Source organism: Asparagus officinalis, chromosome 1 (genome assembly GCF_001876935.1).
Source record: "Asparagus officinalis chromosome 1, Aspof.V1, whole genome shotgun sequence".
NCBI classification, from domain to species: domain Eukaryota; kingdom Viridiplantae; phylum Streptophyta; class Magnoliopsida; order Asparagales; family Asparagaceae; genus Asparagus; species Asparagus officinalis.
Genome location: NC_033794.1, coordinates 46,919,653 through 46,935,888, shown reverse-complemented (window position 1 = coordinate 46,935,888; position 16,236 = coordinate 46,919,653). Strand labels below are relative to the sequence as shown.

The window sequence follows — 16,236 nt, the reverse complement described above, 5'->3', positions numbered from 1 at the left end:
TTAGGCTTGGTTTGTATTGAATTGACGCACTTTTGTCACAAGTTAAAATTTATAAATACACATAACTAGTATTTGATCTTTCACGTATCCGAAAATAGGAAGATAAAACCTATTACCGCAGAACGATTGAGTAAAAGTATTATAATAGTATCATTATTACATGTATCCGGAATAGGGAGATAATAAATCCTATTACCGCAAAGCGATTGAGTAAGAGCATTACAAGAGTATCGCTATAGCACAAGATGATGCACACATAGATATTTGATCAGTTGTAAGTTTTACTTCCATGATAGATTACCCGCGAGTAGGGTATTTCCTTTGAGATTTTGGCACACCCCTTATGGACGGCAGTTATATTCGTTTTGGTTTGGTTGACATCGTCTTATATTAGAGTAGGCTACTCGGATATAGTTTGAGATGAGATATTTATTCTTTATGTTGGAGATTGGAGTATGTTTCCTTGACTATTTGTTTTTCTTTCATAGAGAGCTATATAAATGATTTGATATATGCATGTACTGACTCTATTTTCTTATATACTCATACCCCTTCCCCTGGGGAGAGGTAGTGATAATATCGCTAGCACTTTGATGCTCGTTGTTTCCCCTCTTTCAGGCAGCGAGTTCGGCGCACGGAGAGTCGCAGGTTGATGGGACTTCCTAGTTGTCTATTTAGCTACTTATTATACTTTGTAGTTATTACAGAACTCCACATGTAGTTGATTATTTTCAGACTCTAGATTGGTATTTTAGTTTAGAGTTGAGAGCTTTTGTGAGACATTGTTTATTTGACTCATTGTATTTAAGATCCAGTTTATACTCAGAGATATTTCTATTCTATTTCAGTTGAGCTCATTATTGATATTTCTTATACTTCTTCTGTGTATATCCAGTGTTACCTATTTATATTTTTGTCTGTCTGTACCTTCACCTATTTATTGTTTTCACTAGAGAGATAGTGATTATGATGGTGAAACATGTTGTAGCATGGTGGTTGGTGCTTGGCAGGTTTGACAATCCGGGTTTCATCTGGGACTACAGCCTTGTGTGAACCCTGGGGCGTCACACAAACCTAATTAGAACATCCTCTATCTCACTCATGGGGACTTTAACAAATCTATGAGTTAACTGCAACATGCATCTGGTTGGTTTCAGTTCATCTACACCTAGTTGCTACTAGACTGAAAAAGGAAGCAAATTGACAATAGCCCCTAAGTCTAAAAGCGCCTTATCACTGTAGGTATTACCAATGACACATGAAATGATGGGAATACCTAGATTTTTATGTTTCAAAGGTATGGGCTTTAAGAGCATATCACTGATATTGGCAGCCAAAAAGACTTTCTTTAGAATATTTATTCTTCTCTTCTTAGTGCACAAATCTTTTAAAAATTTTGCATAAGAAGGGATTCATTAAGTTACATCTAAGAGAGGAATGTTGACCTTAACCTGCTTGAAAGTTTCTAGGATCTTCTCCTCCTGAGGGGAGGGTTTCCTAGGCCTGAGTCTATCTTGGAAGGGAGCAACTGGTTTAAACCTATCAAAATTAGGCTCAGGTTCTGGTTCTTGGTCATCGGAAATGAGTGATTTCTGAATAGAGTTATCAGAAGGAGAATGAATTTATTCTGGTTCAAGAGTTTGACTTGAAGGTATTCTAACTTGTTTATTGATCTGTTTTCCTGACCGTACTGAATGGATTGTATTCACTTGAGCCTCGTAGGATAAACTAGATCATGTGTCCTTAGGGTTGACCACGGATTGACTCAGAAATTTTCTTTTCTCTCTTTCACTCATGGCACTAGCTAGTTTACCAAGTTGGGTTTCTGACCTAGCTATGCCCTAAATATTGGAGTTGAGTATTTGTTCGGTTAATTGAATAAAGGAATTTAAAGTGTTGGATGTTTGAATCAAGATATTTGTGGTTTGTGTAGAGGCCTGATTATGGTTTCTAAACCTTTTTCCAAAACATTAAGATGTTTATCATGATCAGAATTTAGAGGGATATGATTTACAGATTGATGATGAAGAGACTGGTTTGGATATGACAGATTTGGTTATTGAAAACTGGGTTGAGAACTGAAAGAAACGGTGTTTCCCTTAGGAAATTGTTGGTTTGAAGAGGGAGTGAAGTTTTGATTTCCGGAGTAGTTTCCCTGATTCCATACAAAGTTTAGGTGATTTCTCCAACCTGGATTATAGGTTGGAGAAAATGGATCATTCACAAAACGCTGGAATGCCGTGTTAACCTGTCCTAGTGGTTAATTGTTTCCTAAGAGAGGGCATTCCTCTAAAACATGGGATGAAGAAAGACAGTTGTGACAACCTGAGGCAGAAACTTAATTGATTTGAGTAAGGGTTCAATCTTTGATTTCTAGAGCTTCTAACCTACGCATGATTGTAGCCATCTTTTCTTCAGAGGAAATGTTTGTCTCTAAGGATAGACCACTTGATTTGGGTTGGGGAACTGATGAAACTCTATCATCATAGTGTTCCCATTGCATAGTTTTCTCGGATAAACTCTATAAAAATTCCCAAGCTTCATCAACATTTTTCTTCATGAAATCTCCTTGACACATTGATTCTAAGAAAGTTTTTGAAGAATAATCCAATCCTTCATAGTTGATTTGGCATAATTACCATTTTTTAAGACCGTGGTTAGGAAATTGGATAAGGAGATCATTAAATCTGTCAAAATACTTCCAGAATGACTCACCTAGGACAATTTTAAAATTCATAATGTTGTTTCTAAGCTTAACCATTATATGGATAGGGAAAATTTTCTTCAGAAAGACGGTAACAAATTCATCCCAAGTTGAGATAGAATTCGTGAGTATGCTATACAGCCATTTCTTAGCTTTGTCCTTAAGAGAAAATGGAATAAATTAAAGATTAATCGCATCCTCGGATACTTACCTAATCTTAATCATAAGACAAACTTCCTCAAACTCGGAAATAAAGTTATAAGCGTCTTCGGTTTCATTTTCTAAAAATTTTGGAAGCATGTTTATATAATGCGGTCTAAGCTCAAAATTAGTTCCATTGACTTCGGGTAGCTTAATGTAAGGTAGGATTGCAATCCTACTTGGGTAACACATATTTTGAAGAACTGGTGGATTAGTATTATCCATTTCTTCAAAAATTAGTTCAAAATAGATTAAACGATTGGTATTATCCCTAATCCAACCTTGCATACACCAAGGCAAATTCTTTTTATTTTTAAATTTATTTAACTAAAAAATTCTAAGAAAAATAAAAGTTAGTTTTTTAAAAGGTATGTTAAAAAAATTATAAAAGGTTACGAGAAGGAGGAGAAAGATAAAAGAAAAATCTAACTAAAACAAATCAAAAGTAATCACTTGTGTCAATCACTACAAATTCTAGGGTTAAGCCTAAATCAGCTAGACCAGCTCTTAACTAAAAATTCCCTTAGTGAAAAGATTGAAGTTTACTCATTCAGTTAGCCAGGTAAGGATAGTACTAGAGGGAGATCAAAGATCAATTAAGTACCTCATTCCTTACGGAGCGCTTTACGCAACCCCTAAATCTTGTCTTAAAAACCAATGGATTCAAGTAAACTTAAACCGGTTCACTTAATGATTTCTTATTCTTTAATGATCTCGAGTCCTTAGGGGCCAACGTCTAATGAGTTTTAAGAGGCTTGGATTTGTGTTGTGAGGACTTAGTAATTTGTGGGCCAAAGAAAGGGCGATGAAATCCCTCACCTAATCTTGATTAAGGGGTATTGCCCTTAAGAATATTTTCAAATGAGTGTCAAATCAAGATGCTCAAATCACTTTGGTAAATTCCTACTACTATATGTAATGCGACCCTAGGAATTAAAAGCAACTATAAAAGGATGGAATAATTTTTTTTTTGTTTTTATTAAGGTTAACAATCAAACAAATGTGAGAAAGGGACTATTGTTTGAATTTATTATCTTGTTAGTAAATATCCAAGTGGATGGTGAATTTTATTATGGTTGACAAAAATAATTTTTTTTTCTTTTTAGATCCTAATAGTCTCTAATTGTGAGAAACTAACTAAAGATGTGGAATTAAAAATACTAGAAAGAAGAGTTATCATAAGCAAATCTTCAAACCCTCAATCTCTAATCCTTGATCCTCAATCTCCAAGTGGTTCCTTCACAAGAAAACACATAGATTAAAGAACAAAAATAAATAAAATTCTACTTATAAACACCTTTCCTGGGAAATAGCGCCTTGATGGGGCATAAATGTATACCTCTAGAGTTGTAAGTGCACAACCATCAAGTTATATTATAAAAGTTATCAATCCTACGAGGAAGGTGTCTGTAGGAGAAAATAAAAATCGGTTCTTATGTTATGTGTGTGACAATTAGGAGTGATGGATGTGATTGTGGAGTGATAAAGAGAGTGAGAAAGATTGTATGTAAATAAAAATAAAATAAGATTGAGAGTGAAGAGATAAAGAGTAGATGTGATAAAGTGTAAGTGTAAATAAAACTAACAAAAGGGAAGAAAGAAAGATGAAGGAAATAAAATTAAGAAACAAATGAGAGAAAAATCAAGAATAAAGGGGAAATAAAGAAAGTAAAAGATGGAAGATTTAATTAGAGATATGAGAAATTTAGAATTGAATCGACAAGCTAATTTCATACAATTTCTAGAGTTCCCAGAAATATTAGTTCCACATCTTTAAAAAAAGGCAACTCCCTTAAGGGTTCTAGCCTCAAGGCAAATCAAAGAAAGGAAAAATAAACAAAAATAAAAACTAATCCCAAGAGGGTTCTAGACTTAAGGCGAATAGTGCAAGAAAATAAAATCTATACTACAAAATAAATTGTAAGAAATAAATGCAAGAATTTAAAGCAAGAAAGTAAATACATGAAAGTAAATATACTCTATTAAGCATAAAAATAAATCTAAGGCAAGGGGGTAGCCTTTTGGCTATTTAAGCAAGAAAAGAAAGCAATAGATAAATTTATTAACAAAGAGAAAATTTACATCACAAGAGGGTTCTAACCTCAAGGTGATAGCAAACCTTCATCTTGATCTTCATCTTCTTCTCACCTTCATCTTCATAATCAAACAAAGAGAAGAAAAGAAAAATATGAAGAGGTAAAAATATTTCTTTATTAATTACAATAAAAAAATGTTACAATTTGGAAGGTCTTCTCAATTAAGTGTAACTCTCCTCTCCAAAAAGAGTTTTAACAATATATTTCACACCCTAACCCCTCACTCTCTACCCCTATTAACCTACAATAATGAATGAGAGCCCTTGGATTAAACTCGATTCCCAAGTTAATCAATTTTAGCCTTTAAATCATAACTACACATTTGGTAGTGATACGAGTATCGATACCGGTATTAATACTAGTATCAATACTAGTATCAAAAATCTGACTTGACAGATGGCTTTGTCTCGTCAAGATAAGTGATTTTTATATATTATATGTTAAATTCCATCTTTTGCGGATTGGGAGATATCGTTATTTCTTTACAGCCAACCATCTTGAATATGATTTATTTTCATATTGAGTTTTTATTTTCTCTGGATTCTATAGGCTACTTGGCTTGATCCCGGGCTTCAATAATAGGTTACAAGATGAGGAAGTTAGAGTCTTTTGGGCTTTTATTCATTATTTCTTTGTTAACCTACAAATTAAGATAAAAACAATTATTAGTTGTATATTTATTTATACAAAATAGATAATGAATGTATAAATATGTAATAAAAATGTGATTCACACATGTAGAAATTCAATATTAGAGTAAGATCACAGTGGTGCATCTGCCTCTTACATAGCGTGGTTGATTATACCAAAATTAAAGAAGAAACTTGAACTAACTCCTGATAATGTAATTGAGAGAGTGCTAGATACGAAGTTCATTGAAATATCATATATTAAAGCATGGAATGCAAGGAGAATTGTGATGACAAAAATATTTGGTGATTAGAAGAAGTCTTACGCGATATTTCCTCAATATCTTGATGCGATCAAAAGAAGCTATCCTAGATCTGAATACAAACTCATAACCAAAGAGATCAATCTAGGAGTTCATCAATTCACCTCTGTATTTTGGGAATTTGGTCCTTCGATCAAGGGATTTAAATTTTGGCCGGTTCTTAGCATTGATGGCACACACTTATATGGTAAATATAAGGGTGTATTGGTTATTCCTACAGAAGTAGATGAAGATGGTGGCTTATTTCCTTTGGCCTTCACAGTTGTGGAGGTCGAGATAGTAAAAATTGAGAGTGATTTTTTTCCTGCATTCAATTATATATTTTTAATTTGTTGCCTCCTAGGAAAATTACTTTTATATCTAATAGGATGAAAGGTATTCCTAAAGTATTGTACAGAAGATTTGGCTCTCATCACCATCATCGTTATTGCTTAAGACACATAAGAGCTAATTTTGAAAAGAGCTTTGGTCAGATAAATTTATAAAACCGTCTTTCGCTTTGCATGATGGCAACTAATTGTTCTAAAAGCTTCAACGGGGTACTTAAGGGGGCTCGAGCAATGCCCGTACAGGTGTTGGTTGCAAGGATATTTTATAGACTCAATCACTATTTTGTCAAGCGGTGAGAGGATGGAGCAAGGTGGGTGACGTTATTAACACCAAAAAATAAAGAGATTGTAGGGTCTCGTGTCATGTATTCGAGATCAATAAAGATTGTTAGATTTGCTATAGATGAATGGCAGGTTACAGACAAATACGATGATAATTACACCGTCAATTTACGAGGGATACAATGCGCATGCACTTGTAACATACCACAATTGCAAAAGTTGCCATGTTCACATGTTATAGCAGTTACGTCCAAGCAATTTTCGGGTGCAAATACTTCATATTACACATACGCTTCTGAGTGGTATCAATCAAGCCACTATAGAGATTCATACAAGCAGTTTCCATCCCATTGTAGATAGTCATTATTAGCCACCCTATAACGGGTCGCATGTGTTACCTCCTGAATATAAGAGACAAGTCGGACGTCCACGATCAGTACGTATAAAAGGTACGATGGATGAACGACGTGAATAAGCTCCAAAGAAAAATAGGTGTGGATATTACAGACAACCGGACCATAATAGATCTCATTGTCCTACCAATCCAAATAGATAGAAATTAATGAGTACAATTTATTTAATTTATAATTTTATTCTACTTCCTTTGTAAGTCAATGCATATATATAATTTCTATAATTTACTTCTAATTCTATTTATCATAAGTCACAATGCTAACACATTTTATCTTTATATGTGCAGATATTTAGAGTATGGAGGCGGGTCCATTGACATATGAAGTCCTTTATGACCAAGATCGACACTGATCATCGAAAATAGACTCTGGGAAGGTAAATTAAATTTTTATTATTTTCAGTCATTTTAAATTTTTAATGTTCTTACTGTTACTGAACATTTACACTATTTAATATACGCAGGCCCTGAGTGTTACCAATGTTGATCATACTCGTGCACATTCGAGTTAGGATTTGACGGATCCACATGCCTAATATTTTGTTCGTCAAGCAGGCATTTTTGAATGTTCACAAAGAAAATGGGTAAGACTTGGTTAGCCTCTCTTGATGGCATTGATTGAACGATGGAGGCTTGAGACAAATACATTTCACATGCGTCAAGGAGAGTCAACTATTACACAGCAGGATGTTGGAGTTTTACTTGGCCTCAAAGTGGATGGAGATGTTGTTACGGGTACCGATGACTTTAACTGGATAGGAGTGTGTGAATGATTGCTGGGTCAAACTTCTAATATGAACGGTGGTAAGATCAAGCTCGAGTGGCTACGAAATAATTATATGAATGTACCAATCGATGCAATTGATGAGATCGTCAAGAGCTATGCCCGTGCGTATATACTCCATATGATCGGTATTGTTATATTTTTGGATTCCACTAAGGATTTGGTGCATGTTAGATGGTTGCCACTTCTTGAGGATCTTGAGGAGTGTGGAGAGTTATCCTAGGGGGTGCAGTGTTAGCTTATCTCTACAGGGAGATGACAAAAGTGGCACTCGTGCAAAATAAAAAAAATTCAAAGGTTGCCTGACTTTGTTGCAAATATGGTCATAGGAGCAATGACATTTGGGAACACCAGATTTGAGGGAGACCCGCACTCTCGATGGCTAGATTCTGTTAAGACGCAGGTATATTAGTTTGTATTAGATATGATTACATGTAATTTTATACATTTATTTCAATCTATACTAACCCTTTGTATATTAAAAAGATGGAATGTTTCCAAATCTTGGCAAACCTCCCCAAAGGGTCACAAAAACTTTTATAGGAACGAGCTTGATCAAATGGAGGATGACCATGTATAAAATCATGATATCTAAATATATTCAATCGATACATTATTTGTTACTGATATGTAAATTTATATAATCATCTTTATAGGTCAAATGGATGCCTTATGAACTGGTTTTAGCTTCACTATCAGATATTTGCAAAGATGGTGAAGATATATGGCATGCTCGAGTACCAATTATATATTTTGAGATTGTCAAAATGCATGTGCCTGACTGTGTGCTCTGACAATTTGGATTAAAATAACATATTCTAAATCTTATAGAAAGAATAGAGCGAACTGGGGATCAAAAAGCACCAAATTTGATCCCCAAAAAGGAGCACATCATGTAAATTGGGAGATAATTCGTCATGCTTACATTGAGAATTGGGAGTTGAGGGAGGATGTTGTTGTAAAACCCCGCAAATTTAAATATTTTATGATAAATAATGATAAATATGTTATATAGTGAAAAATAACATATCTTGATGTTTGAGTATAATAAGAATTGATTTAAGATCAATTCAATGTATATTTGTGAAAATATGAGTGCAACTGCACAAAACATGCACAAAGGCCAAAAGAGTAAAAATTTGGGAATAATGACAAGTTATGATTTTCTATATTTTACACACCGATGAACTCAAAATCTAGAAAAGTATAAAAGACTAAAGTTGTAGATTTCTTTAACATATTTCCAAAAAATCTTAGATCACCTCATTCCAAGGTCGGATGAGAAAGATACAGCCAAAATACCGAAGGTTAGTTTCCTAGTCAGACTAGGTTTCCTGGTTCGGGTCAAACAGGTTTGTTACGGGTTTGCCTCTATAACTACCTGTGTTTTTCACGAAATTTTTTTTCTTTTATCATATCTATGAACCCTAGCAGCCACTCTCTCCCCTTAAAAACCCTAGATCTTTTTATTATGAGTTTGGAGAGCTTTGTGAAGCAAACCACCGACACGAGGGGCGAGATCATCGACGTGTGGCAAGGGAGAACGAGTTGTTTATGCTTGGGGATAGCTTGCTGCTTGTTTTAGAGGCTTGCACATGATATTAAGGCAAAATCACTTGCATCCAAACTCATCCACATAGTTAAATAACTAGCTTAGAAGTTTAATTTGTGTTTACATGCTTAGATCTTAATCTAATGTGAAAAATATTAGATTTTTGTTGTTAGATCTTAAACAAATGTTAGATCTACATATTTTTCTTGTTGTTTAAAAACATGATCATGATCGTTAGGGTTCTTCAAAATTTCATTTTTATCTTGTTAATCATGTTCTAATAAGGTTTAAACCCTAATTTGATATTTTAATTGAGTTTACATGTGGATTAAAGATGAGAAAACCCTAGGTTTGTGATACCTAAGTGTTAAAAATATGATGAAATGAATATTTATCTTTTCTAAGTTGTTTGACAATCATGCTTATGTTTAATATGTTAAAAGTTCATGCTTTAGATTGAAGAATGTGGCTAATTAGGTTGAAAAGCTCCTTTTTAGATTAACACAAGAGTTTGTTTATGTTTCATGCAAGTTTAAGGGTTTACGCATGTTTCTTGTTGCAAATAATCATGTTAAATATGTGATATAATTCCCAGAGATAATGATTTGATGTATACAATGTTCCACATATGTTTCAGTAAGATTTTAAACAAGTTTGAATCATGAAATCGACATGAACACAACACGGTGCAGAAACCTGCACAATCTAGAAATTTAACCCACAATCGACCGCGCCTTAGTGGCAATCGACCGCATGCAGGATAGAGGCCTGGGTAGGCCCTGGAGCCCATCGCGGTCGACCGTTGTACTTGTGCGGTCAACCGCCACTCATTCTTTCGCCTGTGCGTGTTTGTTTGGCTTTGTTTTGGTTTTTGAGAGAGTTTCTCGATCTTGTATTGATATATTATGATGCTTAAGTGTTGTTTAACTCCTAAGATGATGGTTAACACTAGTTATGGACACACACACTGAGATATTTGCACGTAAACTTAGTTTATATTGTGTTAACATGCACTGTTGAGATTTCTGATACACGTTGAGTTAATGAAAGTGTAATAACATATAATAAAAGTATTGTTTATCAGTTATGGATGCTCAATGTGGATCTTTCCCCTCAATGAGATCTCGGCTGTACCACACTAGGAGTATTGGATGTTTACCGTAATGAGACCGCGGTTGTACTAATATTCGAAGATGATCGGGGTTTTATCGGATTTGGCTTATATGTCTATACTCTGCTGTACGATCATCTAGATGCATCCTCCAGAAATAGAGAGATAAAACCTAGTGCCGCAAAACGATTGAGTAAGAGTATTATAATAGTATCGTTATTTTATGTATCCGGAATAAGGAGACAAAACCTATTGCCGTAGAGCGATTGAGTAAGAATATTACAAGAGTATCGCTATTGCATAAGGAGATACACACATATATGTATTATCAGTTATAGTTACTCCTATGTTAGATTACCCATGAGTTGGGTACATTCTTTGATTTGTGGCATACAGCATATGGCCTTTGGTCATTTTTGAGTTGGATGATATTCTCTTGTTATTGCGCCAACTACTTGAGAAGTAGTATGAGATTTTGACATTGGTTCTATATGGTTGAGGCTTAGAGTATTTCTTTTGAGTGTTATATTTAGGAGAAATTTTTAAAACCAACCTTTTTTAGAATTTAATAGGCAAAATCGACCTAAAGTGAAAAATATTAGCAAAACCGACCCTTTTCAGAAGAAAAGGGTTGGTTTTGCAGCTGAACGTGTTTTACGAACTGCACGGGACTAGCAGTCCTGTGCATTTGGTCTTGAGCAGCGGCAGGCCTTTTCAGAAGAAAAGGGTTGGTTTTGCAGCTGAACGTGTTTTACGAACTGCACGGGACTGCTAGTCCCGTGCACACTTGGTCTACCAGCGGCTGGGCTCTCTGCTTAAAAGTCGGGACTGCTAGTCCCGACTTTTAAGCAGAGACCAGGTGCAGCAAGTGCACGGGACTGCTAGTCCCGTGCACTTGCTGTGCCCACTTATGTGCACTTTCTTGCTGCATTTCAAGCCGTTCCTGTACATACATCAACACAAACATCAACTAACAAGTAACATACTCATTTCACCACTACATTTCATGTAGTCCCGTTACATACATCCATACAAACTTCCACTATCAAATTACATACTGATTTCACCACATACTCATTTCAAATCAAACAAATCACATCACACCACAAACTCCCACTAACAAATCCAACATAATAACACCACAAACCCACTTAGAAATCAAACATATCACACGATATTATCGACTACAAATCCAAAAATCACATCTCTAAATAGTTTTGTAATGTATATAACATGTAGTTTACATACATCCAAGAACTCTCCTCCTCCTCCTTTGGCTTCGTCGTCCTCCATACCGCCCTTCGACGAGTTTGTAATGTATATAACCTGTAGTTTACATACATCCAAGAACTCTCCTCCTCCTCCTTTGGCTTCGTCGTCCTTTGGCTTCGTCGTCCTCCATACCGCCCTTCGACGAGTTCGTCCTCCATCAACGCGGTCAGTAGGGGCCAATCGAGCTTTATCCAACGAAGCTTTGAACAAGTCAAGAAGCCGGCCCGTCCCACAGCTGATATGATACGCTCATCCTCTAACCGCCAACGGCTATGGCTGAGGCTATGATCAACCATAACGATACTCCCTCCTCTCTGTACAGCAAATGATAGTATAAGAATGCAATATTATGTAAATATAAATATTACAATTATAAAGTAACTGAATTACCTCTGTACAGGATATAAAATGTGAACGATGTTGAGCCTGGTCATATAAGACCTCATCACTAACCGGCCCAGGATCCATGGTGTACAAACCTGCACATATAATTATACACATGTTAATAATCAATCATATAGTAATTCAGTTTCTTTATTAAAGTATATAAAAATAAAAAAATGATATAAATTACCAATTAGTTGCTATCTATTGTGTCTAGATGGACAACGAGGTCGAGTATGTCCCGGTTGTTTGCAAAGACTACATTTTTTGTGCTTGACCACTCCTTCTCGCCCTTGATCCATGGTTCCCCTAATTCGCACAGATCGTGGTCGACCTGCTTGTCTCCGGTACTGAGGTGGAACTATATGTGGTCCATTATATTCAGGCCAATACCGACTATCATCAGGTGGATGAAAACTCTCACTATATGTCTTTTGATAGTGAGCTGTTGAATACCAAGGCGAGCAATACCGATTTCTGGGAATTCTAGCACCTCCCGGCTGATTAGAAGAAGCCGCAAGCACATGTGCACAGGGTATTTTTTGGAGTTGTGGTATGTTACATGTGCAAGTGCAATCAACATCAAATAGTTTAACGGTGTAGATACCGTCACAATCTTGTACCTGCCATTCGTTGTCGTTGAATACAGTAATTTGACATGATCTTGCTGCCTCAATTCTTCTATGCAAAATGGACTCATTTTTTGGTGTGTAACGTGTTGTCCAGTCTATGCCATCACCACGCCTTTTGTTGAAGTATGCGTTTAGTCTATAGAATGTTCTCGCAACCAAAGATTGTATTGGCATAGCTCGTGCTCCTTTAAGAACGCCGTTAAAGCTCTCGGAGCAATTAGTCGTCATCATGCAAAACCGCACACCCTCATCCTTACATAATGCCCACCGATGCTCGAATTGAGGCTTCAAGTTATTTTCAATCCAATTATGTGCATCTAATGACAAAGACTTGATTTTCTCCCTGCAATGTTCATACACTAATGTGTCGGTCGCACACCCGGCTTGCCACAAAAGATTTTGCAAATTAATCTCACCGTGTTTTTTCTTGAAATTATCTCTTATATGCCTTAAACAATATCGATGGTGATGTGGTGCACTAAAACCCTCATGTAACGCCCTTATAATTCCTTTCATCCTATCCGAAATAAAGGTAATTATTCTTGGCGCACGGACACTTGGAATCCACTTGTATATAAGTTCAAAAAACCACTTCCAACTAGACGTATCCTCCACCTCCACGACTGCAAATGCTAGAGGAAATAACCCGCCATTTGCATCTACACCGGTCGCTACAAGAAGCACGCCTTTGTACTTTCCATATAAATGTGTACCATCAATGCTCAATAGCGGACGACAAAAAGTGAAGCCCTTAATAGCAGGACCAAATGCCCAAAACACGCGAGTGAACCTCTCCATACCCGGTGCAATCTCTTCGGATAATATTTCGTATTCAGTACCCGGATTATTTCGTTTGATAGCTTCAAGATACTGTGGAAGTAATTCATATGATTTTTCCCAATCTCCAAAAATTTTAGACAACGCTTTCCTCCTTGCATCATATGCCTTATATTTAGATATCTTAATCCCCCGCATGTCATATACCCTCTGAAATATCTGACCTGCATTCAGATCAAGTTCAGCTCTAACTTCAGGCATAATTAGCTTACATATATAAGAAGAAGATGCAGAATAATCATCGACATCCACCGACGGGTTGCAACATGTATGAAGTCCGCAATATCTACATATTACAAATTGCCCATTTGATGATTTTCTCACGGCGGCATTTAGCAACCAAGGACATTTTTTATTTCTCTCATCTTGCTCATTTGCGTTCTCTACTTCATTCTTATCGTTAAAGAAGCATTTCACATTGTAGTTTGTTGCATTAGTTTTTACCGGCTTGAATTTGACCCGATTCTTGATGGACCATTCTCGGATTGCAAAGATCAGTGCCTCCTTGCTCTCGAATAGATCCCCTTTTTTAAAAGTGAAGTCCTCAGGTCGTTGTAAATTTGGCCCAACATCAACAAATCCAGCTTGAGAAGTATTTATCCAATCCTCATTATGAAACTCGTCGGGCAATGGATCTTCAGCTTCCACATAATCATTATTAATGTTAAATTGCTCCATCCAACGGGCGTCATCATCGATTCCAGCTGCCACATGCATGCTATCAATTTGCACTTCATCTTCTTCAATATGATCTGAATCATTATCTGCTTCATCTTCTATAATTTCTCCGACTGGTGGGTAACCCGTAACATGACCTGAAGCGTCGTTAAATATATTAGTTGACGTCCCACCGATAGAATACTCACTTAAATGTTGTGGTTGAGACCATGGCTCTTGACTTGGAGATGTCATAAAACCAATCGACTCGTTGTCTAAGTCAAGCATCCGAGAAAACTCTCCTTGAGGTCGTGAAACTTGGGCAAATTCCTGAATCGGATACTTCTCAATAAACAACTCAATTGACGCTTGCTTCTCGACTAATTGTTTCATATCATTCAATTCCTCATCTTCGGTAATCTCCACGGCAATAGTTCTACTCTCATTTATCGGACATTCTAAGAACACCCTAATTGTATATTCTTCTTTCTTAATTTTAGTAGCTCTGTGTATTTCCCTAGTCATTCCATCAAAATTACACGACTTAGATAGCATGAACATTTTCCGAGAACCTCAATCATACACCGGCAAATTATTCACTCCGACGCCGAGGCTCCCATTAAAGAAACAAATAATGGATATGGAGTTCGTCATCGAAACTGAAAATACACAGTCCATCATATGCAAATAATCTATTAATATCTGAATAAATCAACATCAAATTTATTACCTTAATCAATCTCAAATAATGGCTACACCCTTAATTATTATTCATCATTTGTAAATAATTGCTAAACCCTAACCCCCAAACCACATTATTCATCCTATTGCACAAAATAAAAACTAATCCTACCCAATTCTAGCAAAATTAACAGCCGGGGTCGGCGGGGACTGCAACTGGCGGTGGTCGGCGGCGGGGTCGAAGGCTCAAAGGCTTTTTTTTTTCGGGGGAGAACGCGAAGAGAACTGAAAGAAAGAACGAAAGAAAAAAAGGAAAGAGGGGAACTGGTGGGGTAGGCGGACTGCACGGGACTACTAGTCCCGTGCAGTTCCGTAACTGCAAAATCGACCATTTTAGGTCGGTTTTGCTAATTAATTTTTGGGACGGTCGATTTTGCCCAATAAAATTGAAAAATGGGCTGTTTTAAAAATTTCTCCTTATATTTATTCACAAAGTTAGAATTGGTATTTAGGGATCTACAATTTGAGACATATGGTATATATATGAGGGTTTCTTTGTTTGGATTATTTCGCTCGACGTACTACATCTCGTCTTGTAGGTGTCTAAATATTAACTCTATTAGATACGAGGAAAATAATATAGGTAGACTATGCTTAATAGATAGAGCCTCCACTCCATCTAGCAGCCCATCCCCTGGGGGCGGATGGAGGTGATCTTGCTGTAGCGCTCTGACGCTCTTGTTGTTGTTTTTTTTATTTAAATTATCTCTTTCACGCTGATCAGAGTTTCGGAGAGCCGTAGGATGATGGAGTTCTAGCATAGTCGTCGTCGCACAGTCTTAGTAGCTGAAGCTCCACTGTATAGTTTTGTTCATTGTTCAGACTTTAGAATTGTATTCATTTTGTAGAGGCTGAAAGCCTTAGTGAGATTTCATTTGACTCATTGTGTTGAGATGTATTTCAGACTCAGAGATATTTTCATTCTATTTCAGTTGGGCTCATTTGTTGATATACTTCTTTTGTCCATATCTAATTTTGTACTACTTCTATTATTTGCCTGTTTTGTACATTCACCTATTTGTTGTTTCCACTAGAGAGATAGTGACTGTGATGGTGAAACATGTCGTAGCATGGTGTTTGGTGTTTGACAGGTTTGACAATCCGGGTTTTACCTTGGACTATAGCCTTGTGTGAACCATGGGGCGTCACAGTTGGTATCAGAGCTCTAGTTCCAGCATCCTTAGGATTATTCTTGCGTCACATTGTGGAGCTAGGATAGAGTTTCCTAGGATTCATGTATAGAGTCCGCTAGGAATTCCTAGAATGAGTGAGCATAATATGTGCGTATAT

General features: G+C 36.4%; 1 protein-coding gene across 1 annotated transcript; it reads right to left on the bottom strand.

Moving 5' to 3' along the window:
- Window positions 11,861-13,706, bottom strand: LOC109823582. The gene is made up of 2 exons (XM_020389863.1): window positions 12,270-13,706; window positions 11,861-12,174 (listed from the first exon to the last, which is right to left on the bottom strand). The coding sequence occupies exon 1, from the start codon at window positions 13,684-13,686 to the stop codon at window positions 12,280-12,282; it is 1,407 nt and encodes a 468-aa protein (XP_020245452.1). The 5' UTR covers window positions 13,687-13,706; the 3' UTR covers window positions 11,861-12,174; window positions 12,270-12,279.